At 38.8% G+C, this 27,934-nt stretch overlaps 1 protein-coding gene across 1 annotated transcript in view; it reads left to right on the plus strand.

The window, feature by feature from the left end:
- The first annotated feature begins 1,057 nt into the window (after window positions 1-1,057).
- zhx3b (zinc fingers and homeoboxes 3b) overlaps window positions 1,058-27,934 on the plus strand; it is a 28,323-nt gene continuing 1,446 nt past the window's right edge. Inside the window, exons 1-2 of the mRNA XM_056449263.1 lie at window positions 1,058-1,195; window positions 24,095-27,482. Coding sequence (XP_056305238.1) covers window positions 24,245-27,482 — 3,238 coding nt within the window. The 5' untranslated portion in view covers window positions 1,058-1,195; window positions 24,095-24,244. The remainder of the gene's footprint in view (window positions 1,196-24,094; window positions 27,483-27,934) is intronic.

Raw genomic sequence — 27,934 nt, forward strand, 5'->3', positions numbered from 1 at the left:
ATTTAACACTGAATAAAGCACATGAGGTGCACCTGAGGTCATCATTGTCAGTTTTCTGTTGTTCACCTGTGAGAAATTGAAGCCGTTTCTAATATATCAATTCAAGGTGTTGGTTAGAACAAAAACTCCTTTTAATAATGAAAACATTCCTTCTATCAGGTGCCGTTGCTTTTATTTAGAAACACGGTTTAAATCACTCGCTCCTGTCCTCAATCTGGCAACCTGCGCTTGCGTTTGTTTTGATCCAGGAGTGCAATTCCTAGTTCAACCACTGGGTGTCAAACTTACAAACTGCACCTTTAAATGTCACTTAAGCTGAATACTATCTTGAAAAATATCTAGTCAAATATTATTTACTGTCATCATGGCAAAGATAAAAGAAATCAGTTATTAGAAATGAGTTGTTAAAACTATTATGTTTAGAAATGTGTTGAAATTTGTGAAAAATATACACAGGGGGCTAATAATTCTGACTTCAACTGTATATATGTAAATACTATGGTTTTGTATTTATATATCTATTTTATTTTTATATATATAGACTATTTATGCACAGTGAGTAGTAGTACTCACACATTATGCAAATACAAACGGCGATGAATCGTTTGACAGAATTAATGTTCATTTAAACACAAACTTTCTTCATTATTAAGATGATGCACTTAAAAAAAGATCATCTTTGGTCAGCAATAGTTTTCAAAAGTGCACAATAATAGTTCACACACCCAATATTATACCTCATAATACCTCATTTGACCTTGCAGCAAATTACATACAAACTACATGAGCCTGCTTACCCTGTAGCACCACTGCAACTTCAACCAGCGTGAAACTTTTTTATTAATTCGGCTGTTTCCGTTTGCTCAGGGCACACAGATAACGTCCAGTAACAACAACAACAGTGATGTATCTCTGCGTGTTTGTGTATTAATTAATTACTCATTATCAGTTTCCTCATGAGCGGATCATCAGGGCTTCGGATGCCAGTGACGCATACAGTCACATGACGCAGCTGCTGGTGACGTACGGCGTGAGTTTCTTTCCCCGTTTAACACACACTCTCTCTCACACACACACACACACTCGACTGGACATAAACAAGAGTGAAGGGCCTTTGTGTTACACTCATCTTTCTATCCTCCAGCATTAATGTGTGTATGGCGCGTTTCTGACGGTATCTGGCTCGTGCACGCGGGTGAGTTTGTGCTCGACTTTTATTGTTACTCAACGACGTCACTATCTATCATTACAGGAGCTTATACTGCACTGATGCGTGGAAAGTGTGTGTGTGTGTGTGCGTGTGTGTGTGTGTGTGTGTGTGTGTGTGTGTGTGTGATGTGTGTGTGTGTGTGTGTGTGTTTTAATGGCGACAGGAAGAAGGGGCGGAGATGTAGTTTGAGGTTATGGTGTATAAAATGTGATCATATTTCATAATATTAGTATTCATAAATTGAAGTTGGCACACGTGTGTGAATGACTAGTGCTGGGATCTTCAGCTCAATACATCTGCTGTACAGTGAAGTTGAGTTTATGATGTAGATTAATTTGACTGTTTAATTATTCCACTATTTATTTGCATATTTACAACCTGCCATTCTAGTCTGTGACCAGCTTATTTTTAATAACTCCAATCTGCTCAGAACTCAGAGTGTGTTATTGATGACATTTGTTTTCCAATGACTGACTTAAATATGTACTAAATATTGCATATTGCGCAATATGTGTTAATTTTGAGACCGACTCATGAGCAAAACTTTTTATTTTCCCCTTAATGTCTCAGAATGTAATTCTGTCAGTGGTTTTGTTAACCACAATATCTGTTTTGATTGCTTGGCATAAGCTGAGGTAAATGATTGTGGTAAATTTTGGTTTTATATTTGCACATTTGGACTTTCACCTTGTTAATGTAATTTCAGAAAAGTATCAATTGCTAATTGAAAATACAGAAGTCATATTAGCAACAAATGACTATCAGGGCAACATTCTCAGTCAGTTAAATAGTGCTAATGTTGTTTGCAATTTCAGACCGAATATTAGCAATATTATATAGCAATTTTCAGACCCAACAGTAGCATGGTAAACTATTGTTCTAAAATGAACAGTCGCATTTTAGCCATCTGTAACACAGGATTTTTAGAGTCACTGCTAAGATTAACCATAATAAAGTGAAGGTTTATCATGTGCATGTGTTTTTAAGGCCTGTGACGGAGCATTTCAAGAGAGTTTGAAACATTTGGACACAAGAAATTATGACTTTTGGAGGTGTAACAAAGATTAATTGCATTTAATTATTTATATAATGAAGATGATATAGTTTTTATTTACATTTACAAAAAATGTGTTTCTTAGAAATCGTTTGTATTGTCCAAATATCTGTATTTTCAAACTAAAACAAGATTATTTTGCTGACCCCTTTGGCAGATTATTTATCTTGTTTGAAGGAAAATCTCACTTAATTTTGACTTCTTATTTCTGAAAGTGAAAATAAATAAATAAATATATATATATATAATTTTTTTTTTAATATATGTGGACTAGAAACAAGGCAACCCCAAGTAATTTGCATTGTAATTACCCAATTTCTGTACCTAAATACTTGTTAGACTCCCTAGAAAAAGTCAAATAGAGAATTCATGCCATATGGTGAATATGGTATATCGCAATATGAATGTAAATATCGCAATGTCAGATTTTTCCAGTATCGTGCAGCCCTACTCTCATTCATTCTAAATGGAACGTACTTTACTAACAGTCTTGTAGTATACTCAAATTCAAATGTAGCTCCTAGTCGAGTATTTGGTGATTTCGGATGCAGCCTAAAGCCTGGTTTATACGTCTGCGTTGAGTGATCGGCGTGATCCACGGTGCCTGCCTTGCGCATTGCCGTGTATTTCTACTTCTGCGTGCTGTTTGTGTTGCTCTGCAATAACACTTCTGAAATGCTAGCTGGCAGTGATGTGTTTGTTCCTCTGCGTCGAGTTTCTTCGCTGGTGTTTTTCTTTCTGAACACTACTTTATTGTAAAAGTGGCTCAAACTTGCTCATTCTGAGGTGGGGACCGGCGGACGTGCAACAACTATAATCATAAGGTAAACACAAATCAAAACTTTCCATCTGGAGTTCCTTCACAGGACTCGACACTTGTAAACACTCGCTCCAACGGGTTTGTGGAGCTCTCTGTCCTGCCCAGATTTGTCAGTGCTACCAAACCGACCAGCCATAGAGCTTGCGCTATGCGTCGTTGCGATGTGTTGTTACATTTTTTTTTGAGAGATGTGCAACGGCGAGGGCTATGCGACCACGTGAAGGCTGCGCCAGACCATACGCGCACTTGACGCAGAAGTATAAATCAGCCTTAATTGTGCGTTCACAGCTCCACCAGCGAGAGCGTCGAATTTCGCTCATTGATCTCGTATTTAAAGGGGCCGTATATCAGCAAATCACTTACATTCCCACATAAAAACGTTAGCGTGAAAATGTTGCGTGAAAATTTAGCGTGAAAATGTTGACTGTGACTTTTATTAAATTAATTTAACTATGGAAGATTAAGTTGTGGCTTGTGGTGTGGCTTTGCTCCACCTATCCATGGCTGGACTTATAATCGCATACTTCCATGCAACAGTATGCGAGACAAGTAGTATGTCCTAATACATAGTATTTGAAAAACAGTAGGTGAGAAGTACCTGAATAGCCTACTACTTCTGGCGAGATTCGGAAGTGCGCATCAAATCAGCTTGTTATGTCGTGACGTATCGGTGATGTATGGAATACTGTTTCCGGGCCCAAGCCGCTCCTCAGTTGAATTCTGAAAATATTCGTTTATGACCACCTTTTAGTCATATCACACGTTAAAGTGAATTGTATTTAAAATCATGGTGTACACAATAGTCTCCGGAGCATCACAGACACCAATATATTAACAATTTTATAAAAAATAATCACTTTCTGTCCATCGGATATATTGCGATTGTGGTTTTCGAAAGTATTACAGCACTTTGTAAACATTTATTATTACCATTTTTTGATTCTCCGCAAATAGTTTGATAGAGCGCTCGGACCCAGAAGCCGCTTCGCGTGACGTCACACTTAACAAGCAGATGGCTGCCACTACATCCCTTAATGCACAGAGAGAAATCATGAATGGGAGTGAAACAATAGCCCTGTTTCCATCCAAAGATACTATTAAATGTATGCGCAGAGCTTGAATATCGCACAAAACATTTGCAAATAAAGCAGCGTTTCCATTCAACAAGTCCAAGAGAACAAAATCACCACTTCCTGAACAACTGGTGCCAAATTTCAAAAGAAAAGTGTAAGTTGCTGAGTTAGGGGAATGCCTTGTTTCGTATATAATAGTTTACTTGTGTCTTAGAACATGTAGATGAAACGTAATGTGCTCTTCCATTTATTGCAGAAAAGAGTTCATGATGAGCACATGGGTTTTTTTGACATCAGAATTCAGTACGTTTAGCTAGTGTGAACGATGTCTTCGGAATTCAGGTGCGCACCTGAGAACCGTACCCGAGTCTGCCTAAAAGAGGTGGTCTGGGGTACAGTTCGCACAAACTCTGGTCCGGTTCACTTCTGATATGAATGCACTCGTACCAAATAACGCAAATGAACTGCCAACTGCACAACAAACCCTTGTTTGAAGAAGTGGGACTGACCCAGGGCAAATACAGTGCTAATGTCTGCTTGTCTCCACCACATCTTTTTAAGTTCTTTTAATATTTTTGCAGCAGATAGACACAAGTGGTTCTCTCTAGATTACCAAAACTAAAGGATTCAGTAAAAGCAGAATGACTGTGATGTGTGTACGTCTTTCCATTTTGGCGCCTTGACTTTCAGGAGGAGGAAAGACGGTGTGAACAAACTAGCTGAGAAGGTGACAAGGGAGGACAATCGAACTTGGGTTAGAACCAGACAATCGACCCAAGTGTGAAAGCACCCTTATGGCCCGTTTCCACTAAGTGGTATGGTACGGTATGGTTCAGTACGGTTCACCTTTATCAGGCTTGTGTTTCCACTGCCAAAATGGTACCAATGGTACTCTTTTGGTGGGCATGGTGTACGGCAGGGGCGACGCAGTGGCGCAGTAGTTAGTACTGTCACTTCACAGCAACAAGGTCGCTGGTTAGAGCCTCGGCTAGGTCAGTTGGCGTTTCTGTGTGGAGTTTGCATGTTCTCCCTGCGTTCGCGTGGGTTTCCTCTGGGTGCTCCGGTTTCCCCCACAGTCCAAAGACATGCGGTACAGGTGAATTGGGTAGGCTAAATTGTCCGTAGTGTATGAGTGTGAATGAGTGTGTATGGATGTTTCCGAGAGGTGGGTTGTAGCTGGTAGGGCATCCGCTGCATAAAAAAAAACATATGCTGGATAAGTTGGCAGTTCATTCCGCTGTGGCGACCCCCAGATTAATAAAGGGACTAAGCCGAAAAGAAAATGAATGAATAAAATAAATTAAATTGTATTTTAAAATAAAATTAACTAAATTATATGTCAAATAAATAAATTAATTTAATTATATATAAATTAAATAAAAAATAAATTAAATAAAAAATAAAATAAATAAAAAAGTGGTGCATATTAGGACTGTTGGTCCCCATAGCTAGAATTGCTCCAATCAATGGCTGACGGGGCTTTTCCTTCCTCTGCTTCTGTACTCTTCCAGACTAAGTCCAGACTAATTATGATACTTTAAAGTTAATTTAAAGATGTAATTTTTTAAAAACTTGCTATCACTTGTTGATTTTAAATGATTTTATTGTATTGTAGTTAGGGATGCTCCGATCAAGATTTTTGTAGCTGATATCAAGTACCAATTCCTTGTTATGGTGATCAGCCAATACAGAGTACCGATTCTGATGCTTCAAGCTTTATAATGCATTAAGTACATTAGCTCTCGAAGTATGATACTTAAGTGGAGATCTCTCCTTACCTTAAGCACGTCTCTTATAACTATTTAGGTGTGAACATGTCATGTCCAGAAGCAGCTTTACAGAAAATAAATAAAATATATAAAAAAATTAGTCAGAAAAATGACAAACAATGCAATCTGGAAACACGCTAAATGATGGAAGAAGAATTCAACACGTCTCAATCAAGAAAATGTTTGGAGTCATATTTAAAACGCAAGTTATAAATCCATTACTTCTTTACTAAAAGGAAACAGGCCTATAAATTGCTGTTTATTGCAATGAGTATATTACAGGAGGTTATATTATTAAATAATCATGTTAAAAATATTTTATTTATGTAGTATTTCCAGCCAGGTTTCAGTGAACTTGCGATATTGTCAAAAACACAGACGTTCTTTCTGTTCTTGTATGTAAAAAGACCTAAATACATGCAAGGTCATTCAAATGTTTAGCTCATCACCTACTAACACAAACACTTGCGACTGATCGGTTCATGAGATCAGCCAGATCAACGAGTACCGAGTCAATAAATGTGATTATCGGCCGAGACCGATCTCCAGCTGATTGATTGGAGCATCTCTAATTGTAGTGGTCAGTGCTTTCAGAAGCTGCTTTCAAAGGCGCTTCATAAAATAAAATGTATTTATGTTATTATTATTATTATTATTATTATTATTATTATTATTATTATTATTATTATTATTATTATAGTTTTTATAGAGATGGCGCAGTGGCACAGTGGTTAGCACTGTCGCCTCACAGCAAGAAGATCGCTGGTTTGAGTCCTGGCTTGGTCAGTTGGCATTTCTGTGTGGAGTTTGCATGTCCTCTGCATGTTGGTGTGGGTTTCCTCCGGGTGCTCCAGTTTCCCCCCACAGTCCAAACACATGCGCTATAGGGGAATTGGATGAACAAAATTGTCTGTAGTGTGTGTGTGTGTGTGTGTGTAAATGAGTGTGTATGGGTGTTTCCCAGTACTGGGTTGCAGCTGGAAGGGCATCCGCTGTGTAAGCCATATGCTGGATAAGTTGGCGGTTCATTCCGCTGTGGCAACCCCTGAATAATAAAGGGACTAAGCTAAAAAGACAATGAATGAATGAATGATAGTTTTTCTATGACTGTATGAAGTCTTTAAATCATAAATCATCACTGATCACTTTACAAATTTTGTTATTTGACCAAGTTAAAGATGTTTTACTTCGCTTTCCTTCACTAAATAAAAAATGTTAATTGGATTTACTCCATTTTTTCAAGATAAGTGCTTGCAAATTATTTATTTGGTTTAAAATTTATGATGTTCAACTTAATTTGTTTGTGTAAATTCCCATATAATTCATCCCATATAAATAGTTTGCATCCACTTATCCTAAAAAATTAAGTAAATCCAATGAATCATTTTTTTTCAATGTTCTTCCTAGCTTCCAGGTGGGATTATTGCAGCTCTATGTCCCCTAACAAAACCTGGAAGCGTTCCCTTGAAATCAGGACAAGGGTTGCGGGTTCGTGTGCTGTGTGTTTTCGCGGCTCTGTTGAGGAGACTGTGATGATGTCAGCCATTTTAGCTTGGACAGCAGAGTGTGTGTGTTGTGCCGCCATTTTTTCCCCCCTCACTCTTCCATTTTTAACTGAGCCTTAACACCTTAGGTGCCGGTGACATCCAATCTGTGCTGCTCTGCATTTGAATAGACCAATGCTCAGCGCTGCCTTTGAACTTATGATAATGACGCCGGCGTATCTTACAGAGCAGGTCAGATGGACATCAAGTCGTGATGTCTTGGTGTGTTTGATAAAAAGATGGTGCATCCAAAACTCCAAACAGAACTTTTTAATGGTGTAAAATGATAGTGAGCGCAGAATTATCACGGTTATCAATATGATCACTGTTTTGTTTAGGAAAATGATCTGGAAATGGTCAAAAATACACTGTAAAAATGCTGCGTTCCAATCGTTTTGTATTGGGAGAATACAAAAAACAAGTTAAATTAGCTTATTAGTTTTTACAGTTAAAGGGTTTCTGTTGTACCCCTGTTACAAGATGTAAGATGCCTCTGGTAGAATGTGTCTGTAAAGTTTCAGCTCAAAAGACCCATCAGATCATTTATTATAGCCTCCAGAATCTGCCCGTGTTGGTGTCTGAATACAGTTTAGCTGTTTTGGTAGCCTGTGGCTTTAAATGCAAATGAGCTGCTTCTCCCCGCCCACCGTTCCTACATGCGTGTCTGCTTCTCCTGCGTTACGTCAGATAAACAGCAGTCAGTGATAGAGACAGACATGGCTGAAGCTGAAAGAAGCTCATTAGTCAAAAATACCAAGCAAGTTTATTTGGTGTATTTGGGGTGGAGTCTATTCAAGCCTTTCTGAAAGTGAAGAGTCACACACAAACGCCATTTGCAGCGCACACACACACACACACACACACACACACACACTAGAGCTGCACAATTAATCGAAAAAAGATTGCGATCTCGATTCGACTCCCTAGACGATCTTAAACCACAATTCTACGATTCTGAACTTTTTTTAACATTTAATAAATGCCGCCTTGATGAACAGAACATAATTTTCTTAAAGAAAAAAATGATATAAAACGAGGCCAAACTTTTAACCGATAGTATGTATATAGTATAAATAAAAGAAATATAATATCATATATATATATATATATATATATATATATATATATATATATATACATATACATATATATATATATATATATATATATATATATATATATATATATATACATATACATATACATACATACATACAAATACATACACACACACACACACACAATATAGTCATGCATATATTTATAAACACTATGCACAAATATATTTTGTAAATATGAGCTTTTATTTTGAATGTGAATTTTCAAATGATTGTATCTCGGTCAAATATTGTCTTATACTAACAAACCACACATCAGTGGAAATCTTATTTATTCAGATCAAATTAAAATAAAAAACCAGTGGTCCAGGGTCACATAAAGACATAAAATAGACTTTCCTTACTAACATACAGCAACGTGAGTTCAAGCTGTGACTGATAACATCATTTTTGCCAGAGATTGTCAGCATATATTGATGGGCCGCAGATGTGATCTAGGGCCTCTGGCTCGTAGGGAATAAGGGGACGACATGCGATTGAGACAAACACACACACGCTCTGAAATAGGATCAGGGGCTGCTCTCACCGCTCGCTGTGTCCGGAAAAAAACAAGCCAGCGAGAGCCAAGAACCCAACACTGCCTGCGAGCTGACCACTGTGTGTGTGTGTGTGTGTGTGTGTGTGGGTGTGTGTGTGTGTTAGTGTGTTAATTCAGTGTGTAGGTGAAGCAGAGTTGTGTGTTGGGTAAGGGGGGGTGGGGGGTTGCCATGGGGATAGTAACACACCAGTGGTGCTGACGACCCATCTCCCTGCAGACTGGGTTGAACTTGTTGAGGGCGAGAGGAAGAGAGAGAGAGAGAAAAACAAAGAGAGAGAATTTAATTTTAAAATAAACACTTTTAACAATTTTAATAGTAAATATTTAACAAATTTTACATTTACCTTTTAAATAGCATACAAAAAACAAACAAATAAAAAATCCACCATAGTAACATTACCTTTTAACATACAGATGACGTCAGAATGATCAGCCCTCCTGAATTATTGTATATTTAACCCCCAAATTTCTGATTAACGGAGAGAAGATTTTCACTACACATTCTGTAAGTATAATAGTTTTAATAACTCAAATCTAATAACTGATTTATTTTATATTTGTCATGATGACAGGTCATAGTATTTAACTAGTTATTTTTCTAGAGACTAGTATTCAGCTTAAAGTGACATTTAAAGGCTTGAGTGGGTTAATTAAGGTAAAGTTAGGGTAATTAGGCAAGTCATTCTACAGGGTGGGCCATTTATATGGATACACCTTAATAAAATGGGAATGGTTGGTGATATTAACGTCCTGTTTGTGTCACATTAGTATATGTGAGGGGGCAAACTTTTCAAGATGGGTGGTGACCATGGTGGCCATTTTGAAGTTGGCCATCTTGGATCCAACTTTAATAGGATGAGGGTCATGTGACACATCAAACTTATTGGGAATTTCACAAGAAAAACAATGGTGTGCTTGGTTTTAACGTAACTTTATTCTTTTATGAGACCGCTCACATATACTAATGTGGCACAAACAGGACATTAATATCACCAACCATTCCCATTTTATTAAAGTGTATCCATATAAATGGCCCTCCCTGTATATTGTATATTAACAGTGGTTTGTTCTGTAGACAATCGAACACAAATTTTGCTTAAGGGGGCTAATAATATTGACTTTAAAATGGTTTTCAAAAATTTAAAACTGCTTTTATTCTAGCCGAAATAAAACAAATGATGCTTTCTCCGGAAGAAAAAATATTATGGGAAATACTGTGAAAAATTCTTTGCTCTGTTAAGTGTCATTTGGGAAACATTTGAAAAGGATAAAAATTCACAGGAGGAATAATAATTCTGACTTCAACTACACACGGGCGACGCGGTGGCACAGTGGGTAGCACAATCGCCTCACAGCAAGAAGGTCGCTGGTTCAAGCCCCGGCTGGGTCAGTTGGCATTTCTGTGTGGAGTTTGCATGTTCTCCCCGTGTTAGTGTGGGTTCCCCTACAGTCCAAAGTCATCCGGTACAGGTGAATTGAATAAGCTAAATTGGCCGTAGTGTATGTGAGTGTGTGGAAGACTGTGTATGGTTGTTTCTTAGTGTTGGGTTGCAGATGGAAGGGCATGCACTTTGTAAAACATGCTGGATGAGTTGGCGGTTCATTCCGCTGTGGCGACCCCTGATTAATAAAGGGACTAAGCTGAAAAGAAAATGAACACACAATTCTAAATTGCTGTAAAGGAATTGTAAAATGTTGATTGTTTTAGCGCTTTGCGTCTTAGAAAAGCACGTTATAAATAAAATGTATTATTATTATTGTTATTATTATTATTATTGTTAAAAATACTGTTGTTGTTATTATTTGGTTATTATATCGTAAATATACTGTTAATTATTGTTTTGTTTTTGTATTGTTTTGTTGTTCACTATGTCTACAGTAATTTGTTCGATTTAAGGTATAATTGTTCACCCTCCTGTGAATTTTTTTTTCTTCGTTGTTAATTATATCCCAAATTATGTTTAACAGAGCAAGGAACTTTTCACAGTATTTCCTATAATATTTTTTTCGGTCCCACTTTATATTAAGTGTCCTTAACCAATTTGTACTTACACTGAAATTAATAATTCATTACTTATGTACTTATTGTGTAAATATATGTATTTACTGTGTACTTGCGCTTGATTAAACACCTGTATGTAATTACATCTGTAATTAATTCTGTAACTACATTTGTAAATACACTGTTGACCATCCCTTCCACCTTAACCCACCCTTAAACCTACCCATACCACCAAACCTGTCCATAACCCTACCCCTATCCCAACTTAAGACCACAACAAGTGTTCTCAAATACATTATGAACACAGTAAGTACATTGTATTTATTTTTTGATGGAAGTACAGAGTTAAGGACACTTAATATAAAGTGGGACCTTTTTTTTCTGGAGAAAGTCTTACTTGTTTTATTTCGGCTAGAATAAAAGCAGTTTATATTTATTTAAAGCCATTTTGAGGTCAATATTATTAGCCCCCTTAAGCAATATTTGTTTTGGATTGTCTCCTGAACAAACCACTGTTATACATGTATAATATACAGGAGGGCTGATAATTCAGACTGTATGTCAACAAAGCAAGTTTGAATTGAAACGGAGCGAGAAACAGAGTGAGGGAATGGGGGAGGGGAGCTGAAGGAGACGGTGGGCTACATGTGCTTTCGCCAAAGCAAACCTCACAGATACTGAATAGATTGTAACTCCACAAAGCCATGTTTATCGATGTGGAACGCTGCCATTCCCATGCCTCTCCATACCCGCATGGTCCAGAATGGCTCACTTTAGGCACTATTGTGTCCCTCAGGGCATGCGTTTTGTTTATTTACCTCCTCTTCTCTCCAGAGAGACAAAGATATTCTGTGTTGTTATTAAGCAACAGAAGCGGGATTGTCTGAATGTATAGGCCTCAGATTTTGATTATAGACATTCGTATCTATGTGCATACCTTTTTATATTGTCGAAGTTGGAGAAGGTCAACTTTAATTTGCAGACAGGCATGCATTAAATGACATTTTACAAAAAAAGAAAGGGACAGTTCACCTAAAAGATTTCTGGAAACCTGTAACCTGGTACTACTGTAGTTTGTTTGTTCCTTCTATGGATGTCAGTGGTTAAATGTTTTCAGCTTGCTTCCAAATATCTTCATTTGTGTTCAACTGAAGAAAGAAACTTCAGAAAAGTAATCCGGATCAGAAAAAGGATCAGAATATAGTGAGTAAATGTTCACTTTTACGTGAACTGCACTTTTAAGTAGACAAAAAAGTCAGTCGATGATCCAAGTCCGTCAAAAAACGAAAAAATTAAGGCGCCGTTTACACTAAAACGTTTTAGTTTTAAAACGGCGTGTTAGAAAAAAAAACGGTCCACGTCCACACTGGCGTTTCACCTAGCGTTTCTGAACAGATCTCCATCAACACTACACTGCTGAAAACGCACATCACGTGACCACACATACGTTGTCATGTATGGAAGGTGCGTGTCTGAGCTCCAGGCAGTCAGTAGCCGCGTTTCATCTATCGCGCCTAAAGCGAGCGAGCCAGGGCGAGCCAAGGCCAGTCGCGTTTCCACTATCACTTCCGGGGCGTAATCGGGCCAAAGCGGGGCTTCCTTGGGGCCAGCGTCCGGCCTTTTTCGGCCCGCCGAATACCTTGGGCCAAGGAGGGCCAACTGGGGCTTCGGGGCGGGGTTACGTACAAAGGCGGAGTTTTCCTGTCAGGTAAAGAGGAGACAAGATGCTTTCTTCCCTTACATTTGTTTTGCTATCGAGCTTGATCAACTCACTAAGAAAAATCTGTGTTCGAAGTAAATGGCGCAGAACTCGAATGTCCTTATCCAGGGATCGCTGTCTGGCCTTACACCAACAGACCACAATCGCTTCGGTGTTCTCCATCTTCCAGCTCTCGTAGTGATGCCAGGTTGTGTTTGTGGTTATAATTTGAGTTTTTTGTTCCCGCTGAAGTGGGCGGGTTGTGTGACGTTTGATTCGGGGGACGTTCTGGAGCGGTGTTTGCGTGACGCGCTGCGAGCAACTAGCCCGACAGTGGAAACGCGACATGATTTCGGCCTCATTTCTCAACCTCCCGGGCTATTGGTCCGGCCTGGCCCGATTAAAACCCTGGCTCGCACTGGCCCGATAGTAGAAATGCGGCTAGTGTGTGTTTTGAGCACAGAACCCCAGGTGAGAGCAGCGCACGTCAAATGGTTCATCAAGGATCTACCGCTGGATCTCATCTCACTATATTTTTTATTTTATTATTATTATTTATTTTTTATAATTATTTTTCCGGGGTTTTCACCTTTATTGGATAGGAAAGTAAAGAGAACTGACAGGTAAGCATGGGGAGCAGAAAGAGGGGAAGGATTGGCATAGGACCGCGAGGCGGAATCGAACTCGGGTCGCCGTGAGCACCGGAGCACATATGTCAACGCACTACACCACTGGCGCCGACTCGGCTCACTATATTTGTTAAACGGGATATTTAATTCATCTCGTTGTCATTATCTAGCGACATATTCGCCAGCTTTGGTCTTTTGAATCTATTACTTGTTCTCAGGTAACGCGTTTCGGCTGAGCGCAAAGAAAAGTTAATGTATTAATTAATGTAACCGCGTGCAGTGATTCTGCACATCTGACTGATTGCTTGCCTTTATTTTCTATATTGTATAAATTATTGTACGTTATACTTTTATAATGCCCATTATTGATTATTAAAACTGATATTCAGCAAAAGAGACAGGGTGTGTTTTGTATTTTTCACTGAGAATGAAAGGAGGCAGTAATGTTATAGGCTCCGTTTTGTTATAAATATACAGTGAAGACGACGGTCATATAAATATGTAGCTACACGACGCCTCAACATTTCTGCTGTCTGTTAAGTTGCTAATATAAAATGTAAATAGCCAGTTCCTTACATTATGTTTTCATTTTATTGTTAAGATAACGTTAGTGAAACAACGTAGCCAGGATGATGCGAATGACGTTATAAAGTTCACTCGTCCCTTTGAAGATTTACCCGACGTGTCCTCAGGAGTTTGTTTTCCTTATCAAACTTGCGAAGTCTGAACTTTGTGTAGGCTACTTAATATTGAGGAAAAGCCCCTACCAGATAAACGAATGTTTTCAGATGTCTCCGTTTTTCCCCATTCACACTGTCACGAAGAAGCAGCATTTTAAAATGAAAACAGCCTCTTCAGCGTTTTCAAAATTCTCCATTTTCGCCACTCGAATACTCTGGGGTAGTGTGGACAGATGGCGTAACCGTAGCAAAACTTATGCGTTTTAAAACGAAAACGTATTAGTGTAGATGAGGCCTAAGCCCACGTGTAATCTGCGCCTCCAGAAATCCAAATCCCCTCAAAGAAAGAAGGTTGCTGGTTCAAGTCCCGGCTGGGCCAGTTGGCATTTCTCTGTGGAGTTTGCATGTTCTCCCCGTGTTGGCGCGGGTTTCCTCCGGGTGCTCCGGTTTCCCCCACAGTACAAACACATGCGCTATTGGTGAATTTGGTAAAACTAAATTGTCCGTATTGTATGTTTGTGAATGAGAGTGTATGGGTTTTTGCCAGAAATGGGATGCAGCTGGAAGGGCATCCGCTGCGTAAAACATATGCTGAAATACTTGGCGGTTCATTCCGCTGTGGTGACCCATGATGAATAAAGGGACTAAGCCGAAGGAAAATAAATGTATTTTACTATTATTTTTTGTACATTTTGTGCAGAAATAGCAAAAAAATAAGGTTCAGAACCACGTGGAGACGAGTAAATAGTGAGGACATTTTCATTTTTGAGTGAACTGTAGAACAAATCAGCCAATAATCCAATTCTGACTACAAAACAAACAAAAAAACAAGTGCAGTGTTTGATTTAGCATGCTTTTGTCCAGCTACACTGTTAGACATATCAGTAAATGAGCACTTTTCCATATTTTGTGATTCATCTTTTTATTTTTCCTCATTTATTTATGCCTTTGAATTGCACTATGAGACCTTCAGCTTTCTTTTTCTTTCTTTCCACCTTAAAAAAAGGTAAAAGTGACATTTCTGAACATTTATAATAGTTTAAAGTGATCTATTGTCTGGGTTGGTGTTGTATATTACGCTACACACACCCTGTAATGAACTGCCAGCAGATCTTCTCTTATTTTACAGACTCATTTCTCAATATATGATTTCTTATACATTATTTCAAACTACTAAAATGTCAATAAAAGTCACTTTGTTGACTCTTGCTGTTGAAAATTCAACTCTACAGTTTAACAGAGCAGAGATCAACATCCCATAATGCGATTCACAAACGGAAAACGCACAATATGGGAACTGTTCACGAGCAGATATTTGTTACAGTGTTACCCCCTCATAATCTTGATCTCGGAGCTCATTCTGATCTAATAAATCGTATTACTGTTAGCAGATATTGCCTGGCGCTGTGCTTGTTCGTGTGTCCAGCGATTACTCAAGAGCCACAGACGGCAGCTTGGCTCCAGGTTGACCAAAACTCGCTAAACAGCTCATGGTGGAACATTCCAGAGCCTCGCAGGAGGAGACGGGGGTGTAACGGCTCTGTGATTGTTGGATGAGGGTGAAAAAAGGGTGTGTGTGTGATGGGGGTGGTGTGGATGGGGAGCTGGTATCAAGGCAAAAAAAAGTCCTTGCTGAAACTAGGTATGGGGTGTAAAAAATGGCCGTGATTTCAACGGTAAAAAACTGTAAAAATACAACAGTAAAAATCCGGAACCTGGTAAACAGTATGTTTTCTTATTATATATGGCGAATAACCTTAAATTTCCCACAATTCCCTGCATGGCACATGACTTTTTATGCTTTTTGTTGACATTACTTTGGATCTTCTTAGTTGTTTCCCCATCAGTGATGTACATTAGAGATCTAATATTGATAAACAATGTTTATTTCATGACTTTAGTTTCATGTGTGTTACTATACTGGTGTTTAGTAGCTGTATGAATGACACTGAGCAGCTTCTACACACTGATACACTTCTCCGCTTGTGGGAAAAGTTGTTTGTGATGAGCATTGGGTCATTATGTGACTTTCTCATCACCATCTGCATATGGCTGTGTTACTATTTGTGAAACAAAACATGTATAGATGGTTTTAATTCAAAATACAGACATATTACCTCTATTTTTTAATGAAATGCGGTAGTTTACTGTAAAAATGAGAAATTATGTTTATGGTTTGTACCGTACTTTTAACGGTAAAATACTTCCAACCACAGCTGCTGTTTTTTTACCGTAAATTTTACGGATTTATTTTTTACAGTGTAACCGGTTCCAAGGTGAGGTTTGGAAAAGTCGAGGTTTTAATTTTCTGTTAAACCGTTGTTTAGGGCACCAGTATCACCAGCAGAAAAGTGGACCATTCACATCAAAAACTACTGCTCAGTAGGGGTGGGCGGTACACCGGTGTCATACATGGCAAAGATAAAAGAAATCAGTTATTAGAGATGAGTTATTAAAACTATTATGATAAGAAAAGTGGTGTAAAAATCTTCTCTGCATTAAACAGAACCTGGGGAAGTAAAATACAGGGGGGCTCATTGTCTTGATGACAGTAAATAATATTTGAAGATACTAGTATTCAGCTTACAGTGACATTTAACCCTCTACTGCACGCATGATAGATCTATATAAAAATCTGTTGCCTCTTTTTCTTTTCTAAGAATGGCTTTAATTAAAATGCAGTAAAAAAAAAAATTGGGCAAAATTATTTTTAAGGTACTTAAAGATGGCAACAACGTCCAATAGAAATGCAACCCAGAACTTTAATATTTAGAACTTTCCTTATATTGAATCATTTTGTTGTTTGCTTTAATTGGTGTTGCAGTATTATAAGCTTTGACACAGAACTTATAAACGACACATTATACTTACTTTCCAACAACTGATACTCCAACAGCTTTCATTTATTACATTCTTTTATGCTGAATATTATTGAAAACAATCATAATATTCTATTATCATGTATACAGCATACAGTAGGTATAAATATTTCCTCCAGTAAATATTATAACAAATAAATAATAAGTCTGATATATCCAGATGCATCAGAATAATGTAGCTACTAGCTCACAATGTACACAGCTGATGTCAGAATTATTAGCCCCCCTTAGATTTTCTTTTCTTTTTTAAATATTTCCCAAATGATGTTTAACAGGGCAAGGAAATTTTCACAGTATGTCTGATAATATTTTTTCTTCTGGAGAAAGTCTTATTTGTTTTATTTCAGCTAGAATAAAAGCAGTTTTTAATTTTTTTAAACCCATTTTAAGGTCAATATTATTAGCCCCTTTAGGCTAGTTTTGTTTTCAATAGACTCAGAACGAACAATCATTATACAATAACTTGCCTAATTACCCTAACCTGCCTAGTTAACCTAATTAACCTAGTTAAGCCTTTAAATGTCTCTTTAAGCTGTATAGAAGTGTCTTGAAGAATATCTAGTCTAATATTATTTACTGTCATCATGACAAAGAGAAAATAAATAATAAAAAATTAAAAAACATAATAAAAGTTATTAGGAATGAGTTATTAAAACTATTATGATTAGAAATGTGTTGTAAAAATCTTCTCTCCGTTAAACAGAAATTGGGGAGGTAATATACAGGGGGGCTCATAATTCAGACTTCAACTGTATGTTCATAATAAAGTTGCGCATTTGTGTACGGCGAATGCTGTTCACTTGTGTTCCATAAATAAAGCTTATAAAAAACCGAAGTAGTAGTAAATGCCCTTCGCTGCTGCTTGTTTTGGCGCTGCCATTTAGCTCTGCCAGCGCTGATGGGTCACATAACCGACACAAAGAGGCCGTGCTGTAGGCGGGCCTGAAATCCATCATGCGGGTCAGACCCTGAGGACGAGAAACACACACACACAGGAGTGGGGGCTGGGAGAATCCATTCGGGCCGAGGTGCGAGCCCTGGTGTACACATGTGTTGGGAATTCAGGGAGGGGCTATTATCTGCGGCAGGAAGCAGCGAGGTGTTTCAGCATTAGGCATCATAGGCTGGTGTTAGATTCTGATGCTATGATAATCTTGGATAAAAATATCACAGTATTGAGATTGCTGCTCTACAATATGGTTTTTTAAAATGTCAGCTTTTTTTGTCCCATTAAACACAACATATTTTATTTGAAGAAACGTTTAAATGATTTTGGAGCAGTAAACGTGTCAGGCTACTTAATTAAAATACATTAATGATCATTCATTTCTAAAAGACAGATTTCTTAAAAAGGCATGTTTGGAGATCTTGCTTTTCTCTGGATATAAAGTAAAACCACTGCACTGTTCAGCTCTACAGCATGTTGGATGTTGGTTTATAAGCGATTTGTTTTTCAGATGAGTCGTGTGCTGACTAGGCATGGGACGATAACCGTTTTTCAAGGTATACTGTGGTTTGGAAAAGTCAAGGTTTTAAAACGGCCAGAATTTTCTGCTATACCATTCCTAATGTATGTGTATGACTTTTTTTCAGGATCTCTGGCAGAAAAGATATCCAAAGATGCCATTTTACATTGTAAAACAAAGCTGTTTTTGAAACAAATGAAGACAGCAGAAGTCCATGATTCATTTGAGTTATTTAGCCTGACATGTTTACTAATCCAAAATATTTTATATTTTGCTCAAAATAAAATATATTGTGTTCGAAAGGGAAAAAAGGTTTTTTATTTTTTTTATTCCTTTTATTTTTATTTTTTAGTTTTTTTTACCCATTTAAAAACAGTAATCTGACATTACGGTATTTTGTATTTCTGTGATGTATATTGCGATGTGAATACAATTTCACCAGATGATCTAACAGGTTTATTTAGATTTATTGGTGAGATTTAGTAGGGGAGTGAATCTCGAATAATATATAACAAAATCAATTACAAGCATAGATAAATAATATATAGTAAAGATAAAAGTGGATGATAGTTTTCAGGTATTCACTATTCTGGTACAGAATAATCAACACTACATAGTCTTCATTGTAGATTATTTAATCTTTATTAAAGTTTTGATTAATAAGTTATCTTTATTAATAAAACTTTATAATTAAAAAAAATTACTTGTTTAATTATAATTACTTATTATTAAAAAATTACTGTTATTACCCAGACATTTAAAAACAGTAATCAGTAATCACAATACCGCAAAACCATAATATTTTTATCCAAGGTTATCATACCGTCATAATCTTATACCGGTCCATGCCTAGTGCTGACCAGTAGCTTTTGATGAGGAGGGTCCTTTTCTGCTGGAGATACTGGTGGTGCCCTAAACAACTAAATAAAATAGTTTTAACAATCACATTAAAACATAGGAATGGTATAACAGAAAAATGTTAGCGATTTATTTTTTTTTAAATGTATTTATTTTTATTTATTTATTACTTTTTTAATTAATTAATTAATTTATTTATTTATTTATTGATTGATGGATGAATGAATGAATGAATGAATGAATGAGTTTGTTTGTTTGTTTGTTTGTTAATTTATTTATTTATTATATATATATATATATATTTTTTTTTTTATAAAACCTTGACTTTTCCAAACTAGGTTAATTAGCTTAAAGTAAGGTTAATTAGGCAAGTCATTGTGTAACAGTGGTATGTTCTGTAGACAATCAAACACAAATATTGCTTAAGGGGGCTAATAATATTGACCTTTAAAATGGTTTTAAAAAAAAAAATAAAAACTGCTTTTATTCTAGCTGAAATAAAACAAATAAGACTTTCTCCAGAAGAAAAAATATTATAGGAAATACTGTGAAAAACTCCTGAATCTGTTCAAGATCATTTGGGAAATATTGGAAAAACAAATCACAGGAGGCCGAATAATTCTGCCTTCAGTTGTAAGTGAACATTTAAGCCCCATAAAACAAAACATAACAGATGAATGAATGAATAAAACAGACAAAAAATAAATAAATGAAAACAAAATATGACTAAGTGAATAAATAAATAAATAAAATGAACAGTAATGTGTTTGTGTTGATGATTATACTCGAGGAGTAGCTTGATAAATAAGGATGATGGCTACCTACTTTTTGGTTATTGTGATTATGGGTGTGCTGAATTGTCTCCGGGTAAACGAGTCCAGTTTAGAGGATGACTATACCAGAGTATAATGCAAAAGTGAGGGCCAACTTTGACCATAAAATGATTTCTTAACCACTTCAAGACGTGCTGAATCATTTAAATAAGGGCATTTACCTCTGCTGGAAAAACAGGAGATCGGTGGACGTGTGTGCCATTTTCAGGGGTGAATCCACGCTTACCGCTGGCAAACACATGATCACCGAAAAGTGCATGATTTGAAATCTGCTATCTTTGCTTCTGGGCTCATAGGAGGTCTTGAGGTGGTCACCTGAAGAATAAATGTGACTCCAGAGTCTAAAGCTGCTGAACAATATCATGACAGTGTTGATCGGCTGATGCTGCTGTAAGAACGTGCACAGCTCATGAAATAGTGATACTGAAGCTGTTATCAGTTGACTATTTTCATGTGGAAAATTGCATAAAGTTGATAATGGAAACACCACAATGTGCTTAAATGAAATAAATGTGCATAAAATATGTATGTGCACAACTGAGTAGGATAAACTTTTCATGCGATAAGAAAAAATATGCATGAACTACAATGGAAACACATTTACTGAGTAAATTCCAGCATGTGCATTGAAAAATGTCATGTGATTCTGTTTTAAAGGGCACATAGTTTACCTCTTTTTTATGATTTAATATTAATATTATGGTTGTTCTGAGTGTGCCAGTTTAGGTTCAGTTTAAAACACAATTCAGATTGTTTTATTATAATGTGGTAAAAAGTGTCATGTTGGGGGCGTGTACACAGCTCGCTGATTTAGGGGTGTGTTGCTTCACATGTAAATTAGTTTCGGCTTCCCGCCCAACGTAACAAGGGGGCGGGGCCATGAGCTCACCCGCTCTGCGTTTCAATTCAATTCAATTCACCTTTATTTGTATAGCGCTTATACAATGTAGAATAGCCGCGTTTCCACTATCGCGCCTAAAGCGAGCGAGCCAAGGCCAGTCGCGTTTCCACTATCACTTCCGGGGCGTAATCAGGCCAAAGCGGGGCTTCCTTGGGGCCAGCGTCCGGCCTTTTTCGGCCCGCCGAATACCTTGGGCCAAGGAGGGCCAACTGGGGCTTCGGGGCGGGGTTACGTACAAAGGCGGAGTTTTTTCAGGTAAAGAGGAGGCAAGATGCTTTCTTCCCTTACATTTGTTTTGCTATCGCGCTAGCCTTGCAGCCAAAATCTGTGTTCGAAGTAAATGCCGCCGAACTCGAATGTCCTTATCCAGGGATCGCTGTCTGGCCTTACACCAACAGACCACAAACAGTAAAAAAGCAATCGCTTCGGTGTTCTCCATCTTCCAGCTCTCGTAGTGACGCCAGGTTGTGTTTGTGGTTATAATTTGAGTTTTTTGTTGCCGCTGAAGTGGGCGGGTTGTGTGACGGGTTGTGTGACGTTTGATTCGGGGGACGTTCTGGGGGCGGTGTTTGCGTGACGCGCTGCGAGCAACTAGCCCGACAGTGGAAACGCGACATGATTTCGGCCTCATTTCTCAACCTCCTGGGCTATTGGCCCGGCCTAGCCCGATTAAAGCACTGGCCAAATCTACCAAAATTCTAGTCCTTTATACGTTGCTTTCAAAATGATTTACTCGGTCGGGATGCAACATTACTATAGAAGGGCTGTCAGTGGATACTAAACTTTTTGGGGTCTAGATAGTGTTTACAGCATTTAAAAGTATTCCCATTGGCCTTGGTAATCATTTAAAGTGGGCTCTGTTGTATTCTTAATTTATAAAATCTGAAGCGTTTCCTGTTTTGGTTTCAGACCTGTTTCGTAACAATGTGTTCTGCTAATTTGTGGCCCCCAAAACCCCAATGCTTTTGAGGTTTAACTTGCTGCTGAAAACTGCTGCCCTGTTCCTGTGCGTGTTTGCTTGCTGCAGTCTAAGATGATTGAATCTGATTGACGTGACCTATATTTCTAGTAGGCCTTGGCAGTAGTTAGCAAGCCATTAGAAGCTGAAATGAACTTGGGGATGCATTCATGTTCTATGCCAAATTCTAAACATGCCTCGAAATTTGTTGCAGCAGAAATTGGGTCTTCTCAGACCTGACAACATTTGATCAGTTTTTCAGTTCCAGGTTTTTTTTAGTGAATGCATTGTTGAACTGAGCTGTTTGTTGAACTTTGTTTTTCTGAGATTTTTGCAAAGACCATTGCCTCTGTTAGTTCTGTATGATTGTCATTCACAAACTATAATATGTTAAGCTTTTTTAGTGGGGATAGGGTGTTGTGTGGTGAAGCAGCTCTATTATTATCTCTTAAATCAATTTTGAGCTCGCTTTAAACAGCAGATGGTCCTGTATGCTTTACAAACAGACATACTCTGCTTGTGTCCAATTCCTTATGAATACCATTTGAACCTAAAATAATCGTTAATAAAGTTAGGAGAGATTTTAAGCAAATTACAGGAGTGCTCAAAGTGAGCTGTGTTCACCTTAATATCTTCACATAGAAGCCAACTTGCGTAATTCAGCTGAACACAAAAGTGCTCTTCCTAATGAGCATGAACTAGCCTAGAGCGCCATCTGCTATTAAGAACTATCCTAGAGCACTGTCTACTGTTAAAAACAAGCCTAGAGCACCATCTGCTGTTAACAACTAGCCTAGAGCACCATCTGCTGTTAACAACTAGCCTAGAGCACCGTCTGCTGTTAACAACTAGCCTAGAGCACCGTCTGCTGTTAACAACTAGCCTAGAGCACTGTCTGCTGTTAAAACTAGCCTAGAGCGCTGTCTACTGTTAAAAACTAGCCTAGAGTGCTGTCTACTGTTAAAAACTAGCCTAGAGCGCCGTCTACTGTTAAAACTAGCCTAGAGCACCATCTGCTGTTAAAAACTAGCCCAGAGCGCCGTCTACTGTTAAAAACTAGCCTAGAGCACCATCTGCTGTAAAAACTAGCCTAGAGCACCATCTGCTGTTAAAAACTAGCCTAGAGCGCTGTCTACTGTTAAAACTAGCCTAGAGCACCATCTGCTGTTAAAAACTAGCCTAGAGCGCTGTCTACTGTTAAAACTACCCTAGAGCACCATCTGCTGTTAAAACTAGCCTAGAGCACCATCTGCTGTTAAAAACTAGCCTAGAGCGCTGTCTACTGTTAAAACTAGCCTAGAGCACCATCTGCTGTTAAAAACTAGCCTAGAGCGCTGTCTACTGTTAAAACTACCCTAGAGCACCATCTGCTGTTAAAACTAGCCTAGAGAGCCGTCTGCTGTTAAAAACTAGCCTAGAGCACCATCTGCTGTTAAAACTAGCCTAGAGCTCCATCTACTGTTAAAATGTCATAGAGCACAATCTACTGTTAGAAACCAGCCTAGAGCGCCATCTGCTGTTAAAACTAGCCTAGAGCGCCATCTGCTGTTAAAAACTAGCCTGGAGCGCCATCTGCTGTTAAAACTAGCCTAGAGCGCCATCTACTGTTAAACTATCATAGAGCACCATCTACTTTTAGAAACCAGCCTAGAGCGCCATCTGCTGTTAAAAACCAGCCTAGAGCGCCGTCTGCTGTTAAACTAGCCTAGAGCACCGTCTTACTGTTTAGAAGTATCATAGAGCACCGTCTACTGTTAAAAACTAGCCTAGAGTGCTCTCTGCTGTATAAAACTAGCCTAGAGTGCCATCTGTTGTTAAAAACTAGCCTGCATTAAGAAAAGTACATTAAAAAAATTTTGCATTAAAAAAATTTACCTAAAAGGGAGGCACTTTCTCAGTCTAGGCACCATCATTGTGTAACTTTAGTCTTAGTCTGTGTAAGAGATGCTTCAAGATGTAATAGACCATTAGGCCTATTGATTGTTTTTGTTATTTTGTTATAATTAAACTGAGCTTGAATTCTGTGGTTCTTAAATGCTGTTGTTTTTGTTTTATCTTCACAGATTGATGCTTTGATGCCCAAGACACATTGCTATTAAAGAATATGGAATACTAATAGTGGACTGATGGTCATGCCCATCAACAAGTTCTCGGTCTGTGTTCTTTAAGAGTGGATAAACAAAATAATCACTGGAGGCTAACTAAACCAAACCATGGCTAGCAAGAGGAAGTCCACTGTTCCATGCATGATACCTGTAAAAACCATTCATCTGCAGGATGACTTTGAACGGGAGATCATGTCCCCTCCGACTAAGGACATAGGGATAACCTTCACAGAGGAGGCAAGTGCTAAAAGCAGTCAAAGTTTGGACCAGTCCTCTGGGCAAGAAGATATCCTTAAAGATGCTGGCTTTTACACTTGTAGACCATGTAACTTTGAGACCCAGGACCTTAATCTTTTCCTTGATCATGTCTACAGTGGGCACACAGATTTCCGCATTGACCCCTGTTTTCTTTGTGTGAATTGTGGAAAAAGTGCTGCAAAATTTGAGGGCTTAGCGCTGCACAATGCCCGTGTCCATCCCAGTACAATAACTACCACACTTCAACTTAAAAAGAAAGACAACAGGGTCATTGTAGAGCAGAGTCTTTGCATCGAATCTTGTGAAAGCACTAGCTCTAGAGATACTGAAATTTCCATCACAAAGACTCCAATCATGAAAATGCTGAAGAGTAAATCAGAATCCAAAAGGATTGTAGTTTCTCATCCTTCTACTGATGACCCTTCCCCCTCTATTACTAAAGCTGTGGAGAAAAAGAACCCTCCTGCAGTAACCGTCACCCATGTGCCCACTATTGTACACAATGGGGCAGCCACCAAAGTTTCTCTGCCATCAGCCATACAGATTGTTAATGGCTCTGGGGCTTTACCCATGCTGAAGACAGCCATGACACAAGTAGTGTCTGTGCAGAACAGAAGTCTCAGCCAACAATCTGCCCCAATCACTCTCTCTTCATCCCACTCCTCTTCGGGCTCCACATCTAATACAAAAAATCTTCCTAAAGTGATGATCCCCCTAAGCAGCATTCCTACCTACAATGCATCCATGGACAACAGCAGTTTCTTAAAGACATCTTTTAGCAAGTTCCCTTATCCAACCAAGGCTGAACTTTGCTACCTTACTGTAGTTACCAAGTACCCAGAGGAGCAGATCAAGATCTGGTTCACAGCACAAAGGCTGAAACAAGGAATCAGCTGGTCTCCTGAGGAAATAGAAGAGGCCCGAAGAAAAATGTTCAACACAATTATACAGGCAGCACCTTCCAATGGCCAGCAGCAACGGCAGGCCCACCATACTGCTGCTGCTCAGTCAACTATCACAGTTCTTGGCACGACTGGCATCCCCCACATCTTACAAGGTAGCCTGGTTGGGCAAGGAGGAGTCATTGTCACCCAGCCCATGATGGCTAATGGTATTCAGGTCAGCAGTGCCCCAGTTACCCTAGCTGTCACACCCAAACCCCAGGCTGCTGCAAAGCCTTTGATGCAGGCCAGACCTGCTGCAGCCTTGGTAGCTGATAAAGGAATCAGCATGGTTTTGGGCTCTGTTGGTAGCAGTAGTAGTGGAAATTGCAGCAGCAGTAGTAGCAGTAGCAATGCTAGTACTAGCAGCAGCTTAAGCAGTGTTAGTAGTACTAGCAACCTGTGCAACCAGACTAGTGTAATCAGTATTGGTGAAAGCAGCACTGCTAAGTCAAATGGCAACAGCAATGTAAGGGTCAATGCAACGGGTACCAATGGCAGTTGTATTCCAAGCAGTGGTAATGTTGTGAAAAGTGAAGATAAAGGCAGTTCTGAATCTAAAAGCACCAGCAAGAATGGAGTTCCTGTTCTAGCTGCCAGTACCACTCCACCCACAACCTTAGCATCTGCAACTTCAACAGATACCACAGTACCAAGTAAATCAGACTCCCCAAGTCCTGCCTCTACGAATTCTCGTGTTTTCTCCAATAGTAACTTTTTGGACCCCGGCTTTAACAAAACCAAAAAGTCCCAGGAACAGCTGTCAGCCCTAAAGGAGAGCTTCCTCATAAGCCAATTTCCTAATCAAGAGGAAGTGGACAGACTTATAAACCTAACTGGTCTGTCTGTGCGTGAAGTACGGAAGTGGTTCAGTGACCGCCGCTACCATTTTAGGAATCTGAAAGGTTCAAGGTCAAGTGGTGGCGGTCAGACTGTTACAACAAGTGGTAGCATTTCCCAACTCGATACGGTTGCTTTGGACCTGTCAGAAAACGGTTCACCCCCAGAAAGGCCTAAAACTCCACAGCAGTCACCTCTTAGCCCCTTGCAGACATCATCACCACCAACTCCAACACGGCGTCCTCCACGACCCCCTTCACCAGATTTCACGGCTATACGCTACAAAGAGCGAGAGCCTCACCAGGTTCGTGCTTTAGAGGCCAGCTTTACACAGGAACCAGATCCAACAAGTGAAGAAGTAGACCGGTTAAGAGCAGAAACAAAGATGACTCGACGTGAGATCCACGGTTGGTTTGCTGAGCGGCGAAGGAGGGTAGCAGCAGAGAAGAAGAAAGAGGAAGCTGAGAAGGCGGAAAGGGAAGATGATGATTATGTGGGGGAGGAAGAGGAGACTGGGGTAAAGAAGGAAAAAATAAGCAATGAGAAAACACATGAAGCTGAAGAATCCTCTGTAGAGACACAAGGTGAAGCCGAGAAACAGAAGGATGAGACTGGTAATGAGCCAAAGGTTAATCCAATCAAGATAAATCTGAAAATGCTGAAAGTTACCGAATCCAATGGAAAAGGTGAACCAGAGGGAAGTCAACCGATTGAGGCTAGCAAGGTGCCACAATCTCAGACACCTGTTCCGCAGACTTCTCAATACCGAGGTAAGAAAACACCAGAACAGCTCCACCTGCTGAAACAAGTCTTTGCACGCACCCACTGGCCTAGTAGTCCACAGTACAATGAACTTATAACTAAAACAGGTCTACCAAGGCCAGAGGTAGTACGCTGGTTTGGAGATTGCCGCTATGTCCTGAAGAATGGTCAACTAAAGTGGCTTGAGAGTTACCAGACCATGGTTGACGAGGAAGACTTTCAGAAAGCTAACATAAGCGTCCTACAGGAGCACCTAGACACGCATGGGAAACTCGATGAGATTAATTTGGAAGAGATGGCCAAGTCAAGTGGATTAGGTGAGGAATCCATCCGCCGATGGTTTGCAAAGACACAACTTTTATCGGAGAAAAGAAACTCTGAGAACACTGTAAGTGAAGCGACGGGATCATCTGCAACCCCAACTGAAGCTGCTTCAGGGTCACAGCGTCCAGACCATGAAGATGTAATGGTGGAGGAGTCGGGGAGCAGCACAATCTCAAAAGAACAAACTACAAAGTCAACAGTTGACATATCAAATGCTAAAGGTGATTAAATTTCTGCCACTTTTGGTTGTTGACATGACATTTTCACTGTTTCACACAACAAAAAAACGAATAGAATTAAGTATTTAAAATGCAGTAAATGGTTGAACATTACTTTGTCTTTGACCTCTTGTTGTACAACCTGCTGTTATTATTTTATTTACATTTTTTGAGCCAAATCTCAAAGCTGTCCTATGATGTGATGGTCTCAAGAGTAGTTTAGTAAATTAAAACTTTTATAAATTAAAGTGAAAATCATAAAATCATTTACAAACACCTTGAGCTTAAATTTACAAAAGGTTATTTTGGAAGATGCATACATATATTACTAAAATAAAAAAAGCATAGGAACTTGATATATTTTGAAACTGAAAACCATGTCCCCTGGTGTGATACTATAATCTCATTTTAAATAGACAATCCCAATGAAAACTTTAATTAGTTGAAGAACCCCA

This window comes from Danio aesculapii, chromosome 23 (assembly GCF_903798145.1).
Source record: "Danio aesculapii chromosome 23, fDanAes4.1, whole genome shotgun sequence".
Lineage (NCBI taxonomy): Eukaryota > Metazoa > Chordata > Actinopteri > Cypriniformes > Danionidae > Danio > Danio aesculapii.